At 44.1% G+C, this 22,001-nt stretch overlaps 1 protein-coding gene across 1 annotated transcript in view; it reads left to right on the top strand.

Annotated features, from left to right (window-relative positions):
* MYO15B (myosin XVB) overlaps nt 1-22,001 on the top strand; it is a 721,855-nt gene that overhangs the window by 257,230 nt on the left and 442,624 nt on the right. Inside the window, exons 9-10 of the mRNA XM_069654768.1 lie at nt 9,659-9,856; nt 9,965-10,062. Coding sequence (XP_069510869.1) covers nt 9,659-9,856; nt 9,965-10,062 — 296 coding nt within the window. The remainder of the gene's footprint in view (nt 1-9,658; nt 9,857-9,964; nt 10,063-22,001) is intronic.

The following is a 22,001-nucleotide window of genomic DNA, read 5'->3' as shown; positions in this document are numbered from 1 at the left end:
TAGAGGTTTTGACTTATACAGGTCTACCTGGCTGGGGTATGCAATGATTTTAGCAGAAAAAAATAATAATTAATTAAATAATAACAAAACAAATTGAAAAATATATACATGGGGGTGGGGGGAAAGGGATAAAAGGTGTGCTGGGGAGTTTGGAGTGGGGTTGAAAGCGTGGGGAAATGTGGGATTTGGGGGGTGGACCCAGGGCCCAGGACCCCATTTTAAAAAAAAATCGATATTTCTTTTCCCCAAATATAATTAGTTATTTTTTCATTAGTTCAAATCACATGTAACCGTCTACCTATATTTTATCTGGCCCTGGTGCCTTATCGTTTTGTTTTGGGTTCTATAGCCGCTTTGACCTCCTACCATCATCATCATACCATTGAGATCTCAGAGGGCACTGAAAACAATGAGGGCACTGAGGCCACTGAGGGCACTTGCCATGAAGGCCCAGAGATCACTGAGGACAGTGAGGGCACTAAGATCTTTGAGGGTATTTAGAACACAGAAATCACAATGGTCATTGAGGTCAATTAGGTCACTGATTTCACTGAGGGCATAGAGGACACTGTGATTAATGAGGTTTACTAAAGGGATGAGGAAAGTGAGATAACACTGAGAGTGCACCGCGGTTATTCTCTAGACGTCTTCAAGTGTACTGTGATGAATCAGAGGTGATTCCCACAGAAAAGTCTGGCCAGGCACCCTTCCCATGTGACCAGGCAAAGGCGGACGCTTCCTGATCCTGAGCCTGGGGGTTGTGATCTGCGGGACCATCCTGCCTCAAGACATGCGCTATTTGTAGATGGTTGATATCATTACAAAGTTCACATTCACTTCAGTGTACTGTATAAATTGCTTAGCGATCTTGACCAGACATCTACTGTGAGCAGCTCATCAGGCTGGTCTACTGAAAGGTAGGCACACACAGTCAGTATAGTATGGGCTGAATTCTTCATTGGTTAGTATATGCTAACTTCTGGTCCCCACTTTCGGTCTCATGTAAAGTTAAGCAGAATATGTAAAAACAAACGTGTACATGATATATACAGCAACATAACCACATTTAACTAGAGTGTGAAAGGCAGTAAAGTGTGTGGTAATACAGTGCCCACTCCTTTTCTGCATTCTTTCTTACTAAGTGAGGCCTTTGGGATAATATGGTATCTACATTGTTTGGGGGTCTGCTCTTCTCTCGAGCATGACTAGATATTTGCCAGTTCATTTAATCCCCCGAGCTCTTGACTAATGTAGACTTAGAGTAGCCGAGAATGTAAACTCTACATCAGCTCTTTTGTCAGAATGGGCCCTCAATACCAGCATTTCTGCAATCAGTGAAGCATTTTCTAGCTTTCATATATGCGCTCTCGCTCCTTTCGAGCAGTCTCAGCCTTACCCATTGCTCGTGAGTGCATTGAGTAACTCTGCTTCCTGGGAGAGGCAGGTTGATCTGAGCTGAAGCCTGAATGCCTCATGTGTTGACCCCATAGACTGCACAGTGTCTTTGTTTTGTTTCACGTATTCCTTGATTTCTTCAGCCTTCGGCCTCTATGTCCAAGCCAGTCTGATTGTCACCACCCTACCCAAGCATGCATCCTAGGCATAGTCGAGCATTACATTTGTCAATGAGGAATGACCTGGGAAGCAAAAAAGGCAGCAATCCTGGGTTATGTACAATTCAACTGTGGAAAAATTGACTTGATATGAATTATCAATATTGGTGCATATGTCATTTGAGTCCATGGACGTGCAAGAAGGAATTTCTCACTGCAGTGTCATCATCTAAAATAATGGGTGAGCTGCAGATGCGATAGAAACACAGGGATAATACCCAGCGAACAAACCTATAGAAAATGTTAATTCCATAAATCCATATACATATTTGTGAAAGTGTGTTTGTATGTTCAGGGTTGGCACCAGCCCCATAACAGTTTGTGGGCTGGAAATGTGTGGCCCACGGTCGGCATACCAGTTTGGGGTGTACTGGCGATAGCGAAATTTGACCAACCCCACCTATATGCCTTGCACAGGGGCGGAGCAGGGTCCAGCCCTGTGCTATCAGTGTAGGCAGTTTTGGAAGATTGCCGATTTTGTGATTTTTCAAAAATAGGAAGTTATGACGCAATAAAATATACACAAAGCTATAGCAGACCTCCATGTGCATGCCAGCTACATATCTGTGCAACGCCGGGTGGTACTGCTAGTATAGTACGAACTGGGAAAAGCAATTCCCCATATGTTTTAAAATGCAGTGCCCAGGAATCTTGCCATCTTCATTTTGTAATCCACAAGTATCAGTTATGCCATATAAGTAGGGGATAAAAACACAGCAGCACAATAACACCCCAAAACAGTCTTTGGGCCAGAGAACCAGTTCCACAGGCCACACTAGGATAATCCTGAAGCTATTTAAGAGGAAATAGGGCCAATAACGGGTCAAGAATGTCAAGGCAGAACATGATTATCTCAGGAATGGTTAAGGCAGACTGAGATCAGTAATCAAATTTCAGTTACAAAAGCAGAGGCGGATAATCGAGTCCGAGGGCCACAAGGAAGCCAAGGGTCCAAAATCAGAACACGTTACCAATAACATAAGAATGATCCAAAAACAGGTTAAAACCCCCCAAAAAGAGGATCAAATGAGCACACGCACCACTCTACCACAGGAACAGTTGAAGAGCATTGGTTCCTTGTGAAGCACCTCTTATGAAGTAGCTATGTAGAGCCTTTTCCAAAATGACAAAACCGATGCAGACAGATTCACATTAGGCGAGGACAGATTCACCAGAACCTGTAAAATGTAGGACCTTCCTTGCTTATGACCAGCTAACAAAAATAATAGGTATTTACGCAGGCCTTGCATTTGTGAGCCATTCCAGTGCAAGCAAATCTGCTCCTAGTGATAAAAAAGACATGGACCTCAGGCTGAGTAGCGACTAACACAGATGTGAAGCATAATATGACATTTCCTACTGGTTTATCATATGGTACATGAAACATGGAGCATGTGAGGTCCCAGAATGTGACAGTTGCAGTCCCTGTCTTCAGCTGAGCCAAGGCGAGTGTTTCATAGAGATACTGTAGCTCTCAAGGATCATCCTTCATCTTTACCATATAACCTGTCTGATTTTTACATGAACTAGGCAATCCTCCTTCCAATATTCTTTGTAAAAGTGTGCATTAAATGCTCAAAAGAGGGACTCTGCGACATGGACATTACGAGTGTCTTAGCTTCTACCAGCATGGTACAAAGGCCCACAGATTCTCAGAGGGACTCTGTCCTTTATGGAGGTTATATCCCATCCAAGATGTCTCTGTTACACAATCTATTGTCACATATATCCTGGATAGCAGTGCACTCAGGCAGCTTCCTCTGTGCAATGGTAGTCACACACATGCGGTTAAGACCCAGGCAGCATCAGTGCTTTTCCAGCCTTACTTTCTACTGCTTGTGATCGACAAATACTCAATGCTGGCAGACATTTTTGGGTAAACTTGTAGCCTAAGGTGACCACATTTTTAAAATAAAAAACAGGACACAAACATAAAAGTGTCTGGTGGGATCCCACAGTAAATGATGTCCTTTTGCAGAGGGACAGATTCTGGGACAGTATTTATTTATTTTGTATTTATTTATTTGTATTGCGCACCTTGCCCGGAGGCTTGCGGGCGCATGTTTAGTAGGCAGTTACAAGTTGCAGAGGAGAAGTTACAGGTTCCAGGAGAAGAGGTTAACAGTTACATAGGTAGTGATACAGTATAACATGAACGGTGAAAATGACAATGATACAGTATAACATAACGGGTGAAAATGACATAGATAATAACAACAAAGTAGCAGTACCCAAGGTTACAGTAGAAGGGTACGCGCTGTGAGCAGTTACAAATTTACAGGATGTCTTGTTCCCGTAACCAAAGTTTAGCTTTGGTTTTGAATACGTGGCAAAGCGGAATGTTCCTTAGTGCATTGGGGAGTGAGTTCCAGAGCTTGGCAGCAAGGACCGGAAAACTTGACCCTCCTGCCGAGCGTAATTTGAAGCTGGGGATGTCCAAAGTGTGCGCCTGGGCAGCTCTCAAGGGTCTGGTGGCTGTGTGGTGCGAGAAACGTGATATTAAGTAGGCTGGAGCTGCATTGTTCTGTGCCTTGTGTGTGAGCACAAGTGATTTGAGTGATATGCGGTGCAAGATAGGTGACCACTGGATGTTGCGTCTGATAGTGGCTATATGATTCCGTCTAGGTATGTTAAATGCTGCCCTAATGGCGTTGTTTTGTGTGACCTGTAGTTTGTCCAGATTTCTTTGGCTCGTCCCAAGGTATAGGGCATTGCAATAGTCTATTTTGGATAAGATGAGGGTTCTCGCGAGGGTCAGACAATTGTCTGGAGTCAGGAATGGCCTGCAGGCTGTAATCAATTTGCAGGTGTAGGACGATGCAGAGACAACTGCATTGGTTTGTCGTGTGAGGGACAGGGTAGAATCAAGGTAGAATCCTAGAGTTTTGGTGACATTGGCCACTTTGATGTCAATCCCGTCAATAGTGAAGGAATTGTAGTTGGCGTCAAGTTTCGCGAGTTTAGTTTGGGAGCCCAGGATGATTAACTCTGTTTTTTCGTCGTTAAGGCAGAGCCCATGATTGGCCATCCAGGCCTGGATGACGGAGTAGACCGTATTAAGAGATTTTGAATCGGTTACAAAATCACCAGTGATAGGGATGAGTATCTGGGTGTCATCCGCATAATTAGTGTAGGAGACACCCAGATAATCAAGGATATCAAAGAGTGGTTTAGTAAACACATTGTAAAGGGTGGGAGATACACAGGATCCTTGTGGGACTCCACAGGGGACGTGGGAGGGGTCAGCCGCTGCTAGTGGAGAGAAGACCCTCATGGTTCTGTTGGCAAGGAATGAACTGATCCAAGAAGTGGCTGCTTCCGAGAAGTGGGCGGCGATTTTGAGATGATGACAGAGAATTTGGTGGTCAACCAGGTCGAAGGCAGCTGAGAGATCAAGGAGGAGCAGGAGTGCCAATTTGCCCTTGTCTTTCAGGTCCTCGATTTGGGTTTTCAGGTCCAGTAAAGCTGTCTCAGTGCCATGCCTGGGACGGAAACCAGATTGTCTCAGCCCTAGTAGATTGTTGCGTTCGAGATACTCCTGGATTTGGAGATAGGCTGCGCGGTCAAGGATTTTAAGCAGGAAAGGCACAGTGGTGATGGGCCTGTAGTTTGAAGGGTTGCTGGGGTCAAGATTGGCTTTTTTAATTAATGGTATGACCCAGGCATCCTTAAGGTTGTCAGGTACGGTGCTTGATTCAAAGGAGGCATTTATGAAGGAGGTAATAAATGGGGCGAGCTTGGGTGCGGCTTCCTTAATGATGACAGCGGGGCATGCATCACCTTGGCAATTGGAAGGTTTTAGTTTAGATATAATGATTTCTACTTCCTTGATGGAGAGGGGAGAGAAGCTGAATGGTTTGAAGTTGTGATTGAGTGCTTGTATTTTATAATTCAGGGTGGTGCTCGTTGAACTTGAGAGGTAGTTTTTTTTTGCTTTGATTTTAGTTTGGAGAGTGGTGATTTTGTCTAGTAAAGCATTTTGGATGTTTGTACACCAATCAGTGTCAGGGGTACACTTATTGAGAGGAGCGATAGGGGACTCCAGTTCCTTAAGTATCTTAAACAGTTCCTTAGTGTTAGAGCGGGCTTGGGTGATTCTTTTGTTATAAGCTTCCTTTTTGGCAGCAAGGATGGCTTCTTTATAGGCCAGGGTGGCTAGCGTAAGATTATTTTTGTTGGCCAGGGAGGGGATACTTTTCCATGAGGCCTCTGCTTTTCTTTTTTCTTTGCGTAGGTCACGTAGTTGCGGAGTGAACCAAGAGTTCAAGTGGGTCCGTGGTTTTTGTTTACGCAGTTTGATAGGGGCGATAGTATTAAGGGCTTTTAGCATAACACGATTATAAGTGTCTACTAATGCTGTGGGGTCAGTGCAGGACTCTGAAGCTGTGTGCAATAATGGGAGGATGAGTGGTAAGAGTTTCTCAACAGTGATGTCTTTTTTATTCCGTGTGCGCGTGGGCGGTGCGAGGTTTTGTGTGTCCTCAGGAGGGCTAGTGTTAATAGAGAACGAAATAAGATGGTGGTCAGACCAAGCGCAGGGGGAAACAGTAATATCATTAAGGGCACAGTTCATGTCGGCAATCCAGTCAAGAGTACGACCTTTGATGTGGGTGGGCTCTGTGACATGTTGTGTGAAGCCGAAATCAGTCAGGACATTTGCAAGATCTGAGGCTTTGGTGTCATTCTTGTCCAAGTAACCCAGGTTGAAGTCACCCAGGATGATGATTTGGGAACTAGGCTTCGCACTGGATGCTAGAATAGAGGAGATATCTTCAACGAAGGTAGATGTGGGTCCAGGAGGCCTGTAAATTAGGTGAACAGTGGCTGTGTGATTGGGCGAGATAGATAGTTTGAGAGAAAGCGATTCAGCTGAGTGTAACTGAAGGCTGTCCGCAATTCTGATGTTAAGCGTATTCTTGAATATGACGGCTAAGCCGCCGCCCTTAGTTTGGTTGGTATCTCTGTCGCACCTGATTATGGTGTAGTTGTCAGGGATAGCGAGTGTCAGAGAGGGTCCAGAGGCTGCGTGCAGCCAAGTTTCCGTGACTGCAAGTAGGTCCAGGTTGTCTGAGACAATGAGATCAGCAATATCAAGGGCGTGAGCTTGGATAGAACGTGCGTTTATAAGAGCACCTTTGAGCTTAGGGACCGTGGTAACGTTGTCTTGTTGAGTATTCGAGGTAGGAGTAAAAAGGTGTTGTGGTTTGTGAGGGCTGGAACTGCAAGTGTTGCCTGATGCAGGGCTGGTAGTGTGGTAAGACCAATGTGTGCATCTAGATGCTAATTTGTGGTTCCTGATTGATAAGGCACAAGGTAGGCTAGGTTGGGTAGTAGCAACTGAGGTAGCGTGGTGAGCCTGTATGCTGTCGTTAGAGGGATTGTAGGCTAGAGGTGTGGTGGGGCGCGAATCGTGGTGGCTAGTGCCAGTGGCTGTATTAATTGTTGCAGCGAGTGGGTACTGTGATACGAGGCGCAAGCGAGAACCAAGCCTCAAGTTTCTACTGAGAATTGTGCAGGGGTAGGTGTTGATGATATCATGGCAGGTATGCCTGAAGGGCTGGCGAGAGACAGGAGAGGAGGGTGGGCTGGTTCTTGAGTTCAATCTGGTGTTTCTCATAGCAGTTGTACAAGGTTGGTTAGGTGTTGGTCTAGTAGTGAAGTGGCGTATCCAAAGTGCTGGATCATCCAGGTACGGATTCGCAGGTGTCATGGTGCTGAGCCACAAGGAAGGGGTGGTAGTTCCCATAAATGAGCTAGTGTAGGAGTCTTGGTTTGGATGAGGGTTGGGTTGGCTAGTCCAATATCTGCTGTATGTATACAGTAAGTGGAGGAGGGTTGATAAGCACCAATACATGATGTGGGTGTTGCTAGTACACAGGGTAGCAGGTGTGGTTAGTTAGTGACCAGAGGCACAACACACTAATCAATGTGGTCTGTAGGCGACCATAAGGCACAACACACTAATCAATGTGGTCTGTAGGCGACCATAAGGCACAACACACTAATCAATGTGGTCTGTAGGCGACCATAAGGCACAACACACTAATCAATGTGGTCTGTAGGCGACCATAAGGCACAACACACTAATCAATGTGGTCTGTAGGCGACCATAAGGCACAACCTTATGCAAAGTCTTACTAGGGATATGTTGCATTGCCGAGGGTAGAGGTGGCAATAGTAGGCGCAGGGGGCTTCTTCTGCTCCTTGATGCTCCATTGTGCGAAACTGGGACACATGGCCATCCTACTCTAGCCAGCTGTGCCTCCCCGGCATGAGAAGTCTAAGTGCATTTATTTATTTATTTTCATTTATTGGGTATTTATAATGCGCCTATACACAATGTGTTTCATAACTTGCCTTCCAAATGGCTTCTACTTTGGGTTGTGCAGAAGTTCTCCTGAATGTGACTCTGGTGCAGGGGGCCGTAGAGCTAGAAGTGCAGGATTCACTGGAGTAGGTAACTTGCTCTTTTTTGTATCTTGGTATTTATTATTGATCACATTTGTTGCAACCATCATCCCCACAAGCAAGGTGGTCAAAACAGTGGGCATTTGATACGACTCGATGCAATCATGTGATGATGTGTTAAAGATACATTCCGATGTTGCTGTCATCCTCATCAAGGCCCGATGCCATCCAGTGACCCTGTTTGCTTTACAGCCTTTTGTTCAAGTCCTGAATGAACATCTAGATCACAGACCATGAACCCATGTTGGCGTACTGCAAACACAAATGTGTAAACTAGTATTACTGACCAATGGCTTTGTTTTTGTGAATTGTCACGAGGACATGCATGTCAGCTAACATGTGATCATACGTGCCTGAGCTTGGGTAAGACTGAGTCTGGGTCTGCTGGATGGGGTGGATGCACGTTTGCTGGGGAACGTTTGGCAACGTGTAAATCCTGGCGTGCGTGTTTGCATATTTGTGACCATGTTTGAGCATGCATGCTGCTGTGGGAGTGAAACTTAGCATTTATGAGTTTGCATGTTTGTCAATATTTGATTGTGGGGGTAAACGTGTGCATTTAAGGTATCATGTGCCAAGATAAATGTCTTAATTTGACTTTCCCTGTTAACATATATTTTGGCGTGTGCACTGCAAATGTGTATCGAAAAGTAATGCTGCCTTTCTACATGAACATAGTCCTTCACTCTTTTCCTTTCTCTCTACGTTCCCCATTGCTCACTCCTCTGTGTTCCTTCCATCCCTGTCTATGTTTTCCTCTATTTCTCTAACCCCCTTGTCTTTCAATTCCTTCTTTCTCCTCTATTCTTTCCTTTATATCTCTTCTTCATCCGACCTCGCTTTTCCTTCAGTTTCTCACCTACAACTCACGCACACCTTCTAACATTTCTTTCCTTTTTCCTTCCATCTATAATTCATCATCTCTGCTTCCTTTCAGAATGTCTTCCCTATTATTTTCTCTATTTTCTTTCCCCTCCCTGCCTACACCCTCTTTTCCATTTCTGGCTTCCTTTACTTTCGTCCGTTCTTCCCTTTGCCTCTCCCATTGAAATCTCCTCCCCTCCTCCATTTCTTCATTTTCTTTGCTTTTATCATTCTTTTCCCTATTTTCCTGCCACTACCAACACCCCTTCCTACTGCTCTCTCTCTCGCTCTCTCTCTCCCTCTATTTTACACATGCACAGTTTCTCCCAGTCCCCTCATTCCTTTTTCTTTCTGCCTCCCTGATTAATTCATTTCCTTTCCTCCATTATTCCTCTGTCTCTCTATCCCTCCTTCCTTTCTCCTCCCTGCCTTCATACTTTCTCTCTCACACCAGGGACTTTCTCCCTGCATCTTCCACAACCCCCCCTCCTTCCCAATATGTACCTACCTCTGCCTTTTTCTCTTCTTAAGCCCTACTTGTCCCTTCTATACCTTTGTCCTTCTTTCCCCACCCTTCTGTATCACCCAGCTTCTAACTTCCAACCTCCATTCTTCTTTCTTCCCGTCTTCTCACCTTATCCCTTCTATCTCACTACCTTCCTTTGCTCTCTCTCTTACCTTATTTGTCTTATTCTCTTCTCCTGTCCCCTCAGGGGTGTGCCGGAAGCCCCCCGTGGCTGGTCCGTCTCCCTCTTTACAGGTGAAGACTGGCAGGATTTGACCGGCTGCGACTTTGTCCTGGATTTGATCGCAGAGACAGAGGAGCATCTGAGCCCCACCAACTCATCCTCAACCTATCCCCTCATGGCCGAGTCTCGGCCGTCTATCCCTCCACCCCCTCCTATGAGCATGTGAGTACCTAGGGCAGGGGGCTGAATGTGGGAGGGCCTCACTTTTGTGCTTTTGTTGCATCTAGTTAACAGGATCTCTCCATGTCTATTTCGATATTGTTCCTGCAGAATGGAGCGGAACATCCCGCCAGCGCCCAACATGCAGGCCCCGCACCTGCCACCGCCACCTTTTCCAGCCCCGGGACTCAACCCCAACAGGGCCAGAGGTGAGGCACTACTAGAATGAGCAGCTGGCAACCAACAAATCATACCTTACCTTACTGGAATGCATATCTTTCCCATTAGCCGATCCAACTGATTTGAGGGATGTATGTTGAAAGATCGAGGCCCAAAAGATCGAATTACAAAATTGCAAACCCCACTTGTTCGCATTTTGTAACTCGATGTTTTGGATTGTGACCCCTGAAATCCATAATACTTAACTAGGGGAGAGAGGGGACACCCCTGCTCCTGTTGTTAGGTATTGTGGGATTTAGTCTTTTTAATCACTAATTGTGCATTAAGTATTTTTTGTTCTGTCTTTTGGGCCAAACCCGATTTGAGCTTCTTTCAAGCCAGTCAGTAGGTGGTTGGGCACAGATTCTCATTTCCACAGTGTTTGTCCTTGATGGGAGCTTGCACTCTTTTGCTAATTTGTTCAGAAGGTCTTTTTCTTTTTGCCTCTTTCGCAGCCACATCAATGAGTTCCCTTGTTTACATACTGGGTTGAGACCCTAACTTGATTTATGAGTGGAATGTCTTTCTATAACCTCCCTCCCAGGATTGGCTCATTTAGTTTTGGGAGCGCTGATCATTACTTAAGGCTCCCAATGCAGGAGGAAGCTTTCATCCATTTAAGTCAACTGTAGCATTACTACCTGCCTGCACTACTACCCCCGCCCCCAAGGAGAGTAGTGCAGAGAAACCTTTATTTCCCCATTCTTTTTGGAGTATGGGTGTTTTCCAATACTAAATGGTGCCCAGAAAAACTGGTGGCAGTGGTACCTTTTCGGGGCACGTCTCTGCACCACTTTCTTTTACTTTATGAGCTACTGTGCTTAAAATATGTGGCTAGATTGTTTGAGGTCATTTTTTAGTGCCCCACTGTCCTCTCAGCTGTCTTCATGCCAGGCAGGGGAAGGATGTAGCCTTACAGGGACATTCTCTTTGCAGGGTCGGAACAGAGCCTGGAAAGCAGCCTCTATTTGCTAGGAACCGGTTCAGGCTGTTAAGGGCCTGCAGAAAGCCGCAATACACAGCCTGAGTACTTTGTGAAGTCATGCCTGTACCTGAGCTGGCTGGGCAGGCATTTGAATGTAGAAGGCCCACTGATGTGTTTGGGAACTTGTGTCGAGAAGTTTGTAGTGTATCCTTGTTGTGAGTCTGGGGCCTCTCGCCCTTCTGCCATTTATGAATATGGGGAGCACTGCTGAAGCCTGAGTCCTGTGGTCCTTTGTCCTTTTGCCTGATGATCATGTGCGGGATCACTTCAATATATATATATAAATACAATATCATATCATATCATTGCCCATTTTGGCTGAAGTGTCTTGGGAGTCCTCCAACGCCATGGAGTCCTCCTTCAAATACAGTCAAGCCCAGCCTGGTGGTAATACATTTTCAAAAGTTCACTGGGTGACACTGGATCTGCCAAAATCACCAGACCCCGATGTCACACTCTGCTCCTGTGATCCCTTGACCTCCAATACCAGAACTGGAAGAAGTCAATTCTGGTTCCAGTATGTAAAGCTGGGGACTGACTGGTTCCTGAAAACTACAAGTTGTTATCCTGTTTGATATTACTGGGAAGGTGTTTGCCTTGTACGTCTTAGAGCATTTCTAGGCCTGGGTCAAGTCCGATAACATCTTACATTCTTCTCAAACAGTTTTCCGACCTGGGTTCAGCACTGTTCCTAACATCAGGGTGCTGGACACAATTATAACCCAGGTAAGGGCTGACACTAGCACCTCAGTCTATATTGCATTTGTGGATTTTAGGTCTGGCTTTGATCAGGTTGACCGCAGTATTCTTTGGAGCAATATGCAGACTTAGTCGTGCCCTAATTGGCTCCTTGAAGTTATAGTGGCCCTACATACAGACAACTTGGCCCGGATTCGGCTTGGTGGCACGTGTCAGCTGTCTGAGGAGATGCAGGAGGCAAGACATGGACGTATGTTAGCCCCCTTGCTTTTTGACCTCTACATAGCAGATTTATTGGGCAGGCACATCGAAGCGCACCAGGAGTGCTGTTTGTGCTGAGGACCTTGCCGTTTGCCATGAGGACTTGTCAACTTTGTTATAAAAACGATTGAGAGGCCTCATCCCCCCTGCAGCTACTTGAACCAGGAGCCGCGCGCCTCCAGGAAGTGCTGTTTGTGCTGAGGACCTTGACGTTTGCCCTGAGGACTTACAACTTTGTTTAAAAAAACAATTGAGAAGCCCCGCCCACTGCAGCTACTTGAACCGGGAGCCGCACGCATGTGCACCCGGGAAGTGCACCAGGAAGTGCTGTTTGTGCTGAGCACCTTGCCGTTTGGTGTGAGGACTTGTCAACTTTGTTTAAAAAATTGTGATTTTCCAACTGTGCTTAGACTAGGAATACCTCTACACCACTGCACTATATTTACTTGACACATTTGGACTTCAAAACTAAACAAAATGCACTTTTCTATTGTAGATTGAGAGGCCCCGCCCCCTGCAGCTACTTGAACCAGGAGCATCCGCGCACGCGAATCGGGGAAGTGCAGGGTGTGGGGTGCGGGGAAACATCATATGGAGCTAGCGGCTCCTTAGAGTGGCTTTGATACTCCCCCACATCGCCGTGTGACAATAACATAAGAATGATCTAGTAGAACCAGTGCAAAATAGTGACCCAATAATATATAAAGCAAATACTGAATGTGGGTTAGCAGCTAGAAGCCCAAGCCCCTTCCCCCCTCCAACTGGCGCACCAACACATTCTGAACGCTATAGTGGCGATAAGGATAAGGAAAATGGAAACGAGAGTTCTGCTAATATGCCCACTACTAGTGAAAGTAATGGTGCAGAAAAACGGAATGACACACAAGCAAACATGCACACACCACCCGAAATGGGAGAAGTGAAACTAACTAATACGATCCATAAGAGTAACCTACATGATGTGAGTGTGAGATCTGTTAGGATAGAGAGTGTAAGTGAAATGTGGACTAAACCATTAGAAAGTGAAGTGGAAGCAGAGAGAAATGAGGAAAATTATCATGGTGATAAATCTAACCTAAGCACCTCAAGTATCACCTCACTAGACATGTTTGAGATGCTATTAAAAAACAGTGAAAGCATGGAAAAAAAACTTGAAGTGCAGTCGCTACTATTACATTAAAGCATCCACAGAGGTGGAAAAACTTTTAAGGAAAGCAGTATGAATACTGATTATCATTAATAAAGTATTTGCACACCGACTGCAGAAATTGGAATACAAGTAAGTGAAAGAGATGAGATGGACATGACACTATCCAGCAACAGTAAACAAGTAAATAGAGACTCCAGAAAACACGCAGACTCTACATACTGCAAATCACAAGAGCCCAGAAAACGAAGGGAAATTCCATTAAGGGATCACAGAAGCGAAACACAAAAAAGCAATTTTCACAAGCAATAATGTATGACCCTCTCGAAAGAAAATAAGAGCCATAATGGGCGTCTTTCTGACGCTCACATGCATGAAATAGTCACGACTGAGACTAATGGTCGAACTGCAGCAGAATGTAGTAAATCCAATATAAAATCAAATAAGCCGCCCAAAGCTACATCCAAACATATTAATGAACAACCAAAAATTGTGTTGATTCATCAGTCTGAAAGAACAGTGGGTCAGGCCCGAATTTAAATCCTATGATATCAGAAATGATCTTATAGAAACAAATGACATAACTGAGCTACCAAATCACGAAGGACTGAGTGCTAACAAAAACGTCCCTTAAGCAAAAGAAATTAGTAAAAATATAAAGAAGGGGTGTGTGAATGTATGTGACTGCGTACTAGAGGCAGTACCACCATATTTGAAGAAGATACCGAGGAAATTACATATACACTAGATCATAAAAATCCTCCACCAGAACATGATAAAGAAAAAGGAACCTGCTTTAAAATAGATAATCGTGACACACGTAAAGAACTAGTAATGCCCACAACCCAAGATGACACAAGAATTGAGTCAAAGGATGTACATAAAGTGAACAGTAGTTAGTAAACAGACTGACCGAAGTAGCTTGAAACATACAGAAGTAATGCTAGATGCACCACAAATCAAAGCAGTAGTTGGAATTGATCAACACCCTCCACTGAATCGTGGGACAGTGCTAAAAATCTTTCACAACATTGTTCCCCTAAGAGTCATAGAAAATGACGACATAATCATAGTGGGTCAGATAGAGGATCCACATAATGTAACTTCGAACATCTGGTGTAAAAATAAATCTACCATAGAGTACATCTTAAAATATGAAAATGAACTTTTCCGATTAGGATACAACTGTTTAGAGGTACAAATGAAACAAACAAAATAGGACAATAGTGAAAAGCCTGAGAATAGAAAAACCAAAGATGTGTGCATCCGAGTGGAAGGTACCCAACAAATCAAACTAAATAGGCTTGAAGCAGCGAGAGACACCAACAACATTGTGGCTGAGGATAAGATACATAAAAACACACATGAAATGTGCGATTATGAAGGCTACTGGCAATGGCTACCAATGGCCTTTAAGGCTCAATTCACCAAACACATTGATGACACCGATGTAATATGTTAATGGAATCAAATGAGGGCCTCCTGGAATACATTAATCTATTCATCATAGTCGCTCTCCAGGAGACCTGGATGACTGAGACATGTGATATTGATGGGAGGAGCACTCTTCAGGGGAAGGTTCCTAAAAGTCCTCTGGGCAGACCTAAGGGTGGTCTGATGATCTCAGTCCGATATCCGTGGTCACTAAATGACACCCCATGGTCTACACCCATGGCCCAAGCAGTCACGGTAAACTGCAAACCCCCCCTGGAATAATCTGCTATTGATATGATATGATATGGTATTTGTAACGCGCCTATACACAAGTGTTTCAAGGCGCGACGAGGCAGGGAGGGAGGGCAACAAGGGGAAGACAGACAAACGATCCTACTAGGCCAGGTGTCATTCAGATCGCGCAAGTGCAGAGGTAAGGGGAAAAGGAGAAAGTGCTGGGGGGGGGAGGTGGGGGGGGAAAGTGCAGTACAAGGTAAGTAGCGTAAAAAAAAAAAATAATAATAAATAATAAATAAAAGGGCCAGCTGGTGGCAAGTGCGAGGTAAGTGCAGATCAAGTGCTGGGAGGGGGGCTGTAGGGATACAGTGACAGTCCCACAGTGCAGGGGGAGCCAGGGAGGCAGTGCAAGTGGAGAGTGGCTGGGCCCTGACCGAGGTCGCTGAGAGTGGCCCAGATGCAGGTTTAGTGCAGAAATTCAGTGGGGAGTTAAGCAGGTTTAGCAGGGGAGAGGGAGAGAGAAGGCAGAAGCGAAGAGGAAGGTTTTGAGGTGCTTCCGGAACCGGAGATGGTTCTCCTCAAGTTTCAGGGAGGCAGGAAGGCTGTTCCAGAGGGAGGCCCCTGCTGCGGAGAGAGATCTACCCCCAGCTCGTTGCTTCAAGAAGCGGCTGACCATGAGGGAGTTGGAGACGGATGAGCGAAGGGCTCGTGAAGGAAGATATTTAGGAAGAGAGAGTTGAAGGTATTTAGGCCCCAGGCCCCAGAAGGCCTTGTGGACAATGCAGAGGGTTTTGAACTTAATCCTCGCAGCCACTGGGAGCCAGTGAAGAGATTTCAGTCCTGGAGAGATACGGTCCCTGGGCTTGAGGCCAAGGACAAGTCTCGCAGTTCTGTTCTGGATAAGTTGCAGAGGGCGGAGAGTGGAGGCAGGCAGATTAAGATAGAGGCTGTTACAGTAGTCCAGCCTTGAGAGAACCAGAGCTCGGGAGACAGTGAGCTTCTGGGGGAAGGAGAGGAAGGGAAGAATACCTCTGAGGAGGTGCAGCTGGTAGTGTGACTTCTTAGAGACGTCAGATATATGAGGAGAGAAGGAGAGTGTGGAGTCGAAGATGACCCCGAGGTTTTTAGCCTTGCAGGTAGGGGCAGGAAGGGGGCCAAGGGAGGCCGGCCAGAGAGCTGCAGGGAAGGAGGGAGTGGGTGTGCCGATGAGTAGAATCTCGGTCTTACTGGCGTTAAGGCAGATAAATATATGGCGTCAAGGTTGATAAATATATATGATCCCCCTAGAGCCATCTCCAATAAAGAAAACATGGCCACAGTTAAAAGAATACTAAATGAATGTAAAAGTGGAATTTCTATCATGGGCAACTTTAACTCTAGAATAGGGCCCAAATTCAATTGGCAAGATGAAGCAAGAGAGTCAGGATCTTATTTACATGCTGATTCCAACAGGCAAGGGAAAGGCTGGGCGAGCCTATTCCAGATTTTCAACCTAACCATGCTAAATGGGCACAGTGCAGGTGATGCAACTATGGGATCAACGCACATTAGCGGTAAATGTTGTTCCACACTTAGTTACATTTTTGTCTAATCAAGTAGCTAAAGCGCATGTCATTAATATGGCCGTAGTAACAAGAGAAGAGAGTGACCACCTGCCACTATGTGTTCTTATTACCAACAAGATAGCAACTAACCAATATGAGCTTAAGGGTGACATTTATCTATCTAATGGAACTAGTGGCAATAGATGGAATCCCAAACATCTAGAAAAAGCCAAAGCCATAGCAGTAGTATAAAAATGTTAAAGAGACATTTTAGAAAATGGATCTGTCAACATAAGCTCAAAAGCAAGAATCGGCTATGGATACGACTAGCCAACCTAGCAAGAAGTAATAATAACCGTGGAATATGGGATTTAGTAAATGGCACGAAAAAAAGGAGATGCCAGTAAATAGTGTGAATGAAGGAATTTGGGAAAACCACATAGGCCTTACATTAGGCCTCAATGAACCCAGAGATGCGAAACATGACCATACTGCAGCAATTTGGATTTGCACAGCTGAGGTAAGCGACATAATTAAGATAATAGAAAGCCTATCATCTTCTAGAGCCGCTGGTCCTGATGGCACCTGTAATGGCTTAATTAAATTATCACCAGAGTTGTGGGAAAGCCGCACTCCATACATTGTTTCAATATATTGGCCAATCGGGCCAGATGCCAAATACCTGGAAAGAGAGCACTATCCTACTGATATACAAAAAAGGGAGCTGGAAATATCCCATGAATTATAGGATGTTAGCCATGCGGGACATACCAGCAAACATTTTTGCTAAAGTGCTCCTTATAGATCTACATCAGTGGATTTCTAATGACCAAATACTTACCCCAAACCAGACAGGCTTCGGAACTAAAGCATCTAGCATTCATAATCTTCACATACTAGTTTCCTCTGCTGAATATTCATGGGAAAGACACCAACTCCCAGTATATAGAGTCTTCATTGACTTCAGTGCGGCCTTCAACACAGTCATGCGTAATAGACTGTGTAATAAGCTTACAGCCAGGAACATACCGGAAGGCATGTTATCTATGATTAGGCTTTTATATCAAAATACCATAGTCCGAGTAAGACTAGATGGGGAAGGCAGGGTCACAGGACAAATATCCACTACTTGTGGGGTTAAGCAGGGATGCATTCTTGCATCCGTGATTTTTAACTTCTACCTTGCAGATCTCGCAACTACCCTAAGCAAGACAGAAACAAGTCCCTTAAAACTGGGCAATCTAAATATTAGTTGGCTGAGCTACGCGGGTGATCTATTGTTAGTTGACTATAGACCAACGGGACTACAAATCAAACTGGATGCATTAGGTCAATATGCAAAAGAAAATGGTCTATGAATTGACATCAATAAGACAAAGATAGTCGCCTTTATGGGTAAAATTAAAAGTAACAAATCCAATCACATGAGATTAACCATAGGCCAAACTCATGTAGAAAGTGTAGAACGTTACAAATACCTGGGTATGCACATTGATTAACAAAAACTCAGTTGGAACACCCAATGGGATGAAACCAAGACCAAAAGCCTGAAAATCACCTATGACTTGAGTAATTTAATTGGTAACCAAGGTGGATGTTCACTCTACACCGTGAAGATCCTCCTGTGTATGCTATACGGAGTAGTAGTATGGGGGCGTACACGTATAAATGCTTTGGGAAACCTTGAGGCGAAAATACTGAGATTGTTGTTACGCATGCCAAAAACACTTCCGATATAATATATACTCATAGAATTCAACTTAATGAGCATTAAACAAATCATAGAGCTGAGAATAACCATGAGTTATGAAAATCTCTCAACCTTGAATAATGGAACCATCATGGTGGAAGCTCACCACGCTTTTAAAAACTTAAAAAACTATAATGATTTTGGTGTACTTGGCAACATGTATCGTACACATTGGAGTTGGATGAGAGGGCTTGAAACAGTGAACATCGCACGTACTAACATGAGCCTAAAGAGATGGGTTAAGAAGAAACTAACATGGTTAGCGAAGGAAGAACATGTTGTTTGCCTAGCCATAAATGTTAATAGTGGCACCTACATCCAACACTATCTGGAAAACAATATGATGCCTGAGTATATCCTTGCTTTCCCTAATAGCAAAACAATACGCCCATACTTGCTATTCAAATTTAACGCCACTGAAGTATTGAAAATCAGAGGAGCGAAATTGGGAAAAGCGCATAAGGATAGGTTATGTCGATTATGTGGTGAACTGGTTCTTGAGACGACCAAACATATCATGTGCCAATGTCACAGTTTAAATTCCCAAAGAAATAAGCACATGAAAGCATACAATAACACATTTAACTGTGATGATGTTTTGAATATGTGGAACTCTTTGTTGGAGGGCAATGACATCAATCTGTTATACCACATGATGAAATGTTATGAAACTTGTATGGAAGTGCTATGGACTCTCTCAGAAGGAGTGTTTTAAATCAATATACATAGATTGTGTTGCCTTTTTTAGCTTTTCATGTTTCTGACGCATTGATGATGCGTGCCCTTACTTTTAATTGTACTTTTTAGCTTTTATGTTTTATATTTTTTATATGTTTTTGTGATATGCAAAACCATTAAGTGGTAATATGTGTTAAGTAAATAAATACATAAATATTGGGCAGGCTCTTAGCTACAGCAGGCTGTATGCCAAAGATCAGTTCCATCCCTACTGGTGGAATGCTTTATGCCATTGACCTAGTTATATTTGACCATCTATTGACTGGGATAAAGGCCATGCTGGCTAGTGGTATATGCAAAGGAAAACCGTCTTGCGATAAATTTATCCAAAACCAAAATAATGTTGGGTGCGCCCAAGAAAATCAACAGAACAAAGCTAATGACCTGTGTGGGCACTGTGGAATATACTGACACCTACAAATACTTAGGGCTGGAAATGGCGGCAACATCAGGATACGCTGACATAATCAAGACCAAGGTCAGAAAAGCGAGACAAATTACATGTATCTCTAGGAAGTTCTTAGCTGACCATGCTGGCTTTTCTTTAAAAGGTGTTGTGGTACTCTACAAACAATGGCTTTGGCCAACAATCCTATATTGGCTAGAGGCCTTGACCTGAGAGATCTGCGGTGATTGAAGGAGTGAAATCCCTTTTCTGGAGAACAGTTCTGGATCTAACAAGATCTACCCTGATTGATTATGTGCGACTAGAGTTTCGTCTCTTGTCAATGAGAGCACAACATCTGTCGCGTAGGGGGTCCCTGATGCTGAAGGCAAAGGCAGCTCCTATTTGCCCTGTTTCGGACAAATTGGGTATGAGCTATGATCTCGGCCAGGCTGGGAAAGTCACCCCTCCACAAGTGAAACTCGTTGGTGATCTGTGTTCTGCAATTGACTGGTTTCCGGATTTTAGTCGATATTCTGTTTTTTCAATGCTAAAAGGGGCCTTTATTCGAAGGCTGACGAAATGGGACTGGCTGTGCAGTTACGACCACCTTCCAACTCTCAAGGGCTATGGTAGTGTGGCGTCTGTGGTCCACCGTTCCATGAAACCTGAAAGGTATTTACTGTTCTGCCCTGATCCAGCTGTCCGCAGCTTCTGACAAAGACTTCAGACAAACCAGTTACCAGTTTTGGCGGTATGTGGCCCGAAACGTAGCATACCACCAGAAGCAAGATTTTGCAGAATGTGTAGAGTTGCATCTAACCAAGAGACAGCCAGACATGTGCTGACGGAGTGCCCGGTAATGAGCTCTCTCTACATGGTGCTGCTTGGCCCTTTTGTGTACGATTATAATTCTATCAATGCTGCCAAATTCTGGGTGTTTTGTCTGAACACAGAATCTACGAAAGTCCTCCTGGCTTTATTTAGGGTTTGGCAAAGGATTCAGCCGTTATTGAGTAAATGAGGCCTTGCTTGGCAATTTAGCAGTACTAGTCACTATGCTAGTAAAGAGGTGCAGAGTGTTTTAGTATAGCTTGAAAGAAACAGTTGGAATGTCTTTTTAGATTAACGATTGTATGTATGTATGAATATGAAACTTGGCATTTTATTGTAAATAGCTAATTTTATTATTGTATTGTATTCCTATTGTCTTGTGATACTAAATACGCATTTATATTAATTGATTTAGTACTTCTGATTGTAAAAGTTCTCTTAAGAACTATGTACAATTAAATAAATAAATAAAAGAAAAAAGAAAACATTGAATACTATCTTTAGTATAATCTACCGCACCAACCGCACCAACCCCGTGGCTTCCCATGGGAGCACTGTGACTAATTTTACACACTTCCCTTAAGTTGTCAAAACCTAGTTTGGTTTGGACTGTTTAATATTGGTACTCGGTGCTGGTGTTGCCTTATATAATTATGCGGCCCTTGTTTTTTGCATGTTGCCCACTTCCTTAGGCTCCTTTTAGTTGCACTTGCTCCTTTTGCATATGGTGCCTGTATGGACCTGAACTTGATCCTGTCTAACCCGGGTCCCCGAGTGTAGCGTGCAGCTACTCCCCTCCATTCCATGACCTATGAGTCCCTTCGTGTATCCGGCACTTCTCCCCATCCCGATCCCCTGACAATTCTGGATTTAATTGTGACAATGTGATCTGTTTTCTCTTTCCCTTTTCCACTCATTTTAGTGCATGCCTGAAGAATCTACCATAAATACATGCATACATTGTCTAACATCTTGCAATCCACCACCCTTTTTCGTTTATTTTTACAGTATTGCTGTTGAAACTGTTCATTTTAAAGTGTGGTGTTGTGCCCCATTGGGGACACCAAACTGTGATTGTGTATATATTTCTTTCTTTTACATGTTTCTATAGTTGACATAATGCAAATGTGCTGCACATAAACCAGAGTATTTTTGTGCTTAGCTGTGTGAACAATCCATTGCTTGACAAGCTCTTGTGATTATTACGCCTGATCTCCCAAGTCTAAGCCTGGCTGTTCATCTTCGTTACCGAGAGAGAGTTATGTTTAGACTGTTGTGTTTTGACCTGTGCAGGTCCTCTAAGGTTGCGAGTAGTGGTTGTGGAAATTCTCCAAGCATAACTTGTTGAGAGTCGCATACCTTTTATGAAGGTTATTTGACCAGAAAAGAATGCACCTTCTCCACGTTTCCTTTTCCACTGCTGAAGTGGAATCAGTCCTTGGCCTGCTGGAGCTGCACAATCAGTCTTTAGAGGCCTTGTGGCCTATGGATCCGGTGGCCTGTGTCTGGATCTTTGTCAACTATCTGTCTTTTCAGTGAAGCTTAAGCATCATCAAGACTAGGCTGAGAGAAAGAATGCTCTGTCAGAATAACATTGCAGTATTTGATCGATAGCAAGAAGGTGTCTTCTGCTTATAACCTGGACATGACAACAATTGTGTCATTTGTTCTGATTTCTCTTCTTGGACAAAGCAGGGCATGATATGTAGAGTTTAAGAAGAATAGGCGCAATGGAGCTATTCAGGACATAAACTAAGGCTGTCTATGAACCATCATAGTGTACTGGGCAGCTCAGGACAGAGGAGAGCGCAGAAGATGCTGCCTGAATTGCATTTGGTACAAGTTTAAGCTTATCCAGCGTCACGTTACTTTTTGTCTTGGGGCACAATCAAAAACATTCACAGGCAGAATCCTT

Source organism: Ambystoma mexicanum, chromosome 3q (assembly GCF_040938575.1).
Source record: "Ambystoma mexicanum isolate Mex_15411 chromosome 3q, UKY_AmexF1_1, whole genome shotgun sequence".
Taxonomy (NCBI): Eukaryota; Metazoa; Chordata; class Amphibia; order Caudata; family Ambystomatidae; genus Ambystoma; species Ambystoma mexicanum.
The sequence above is the reverse complement of the archived record's forward strand: the minus strand, read 5'-3'. Positions and strand labels throughout refer to the sequence as shown.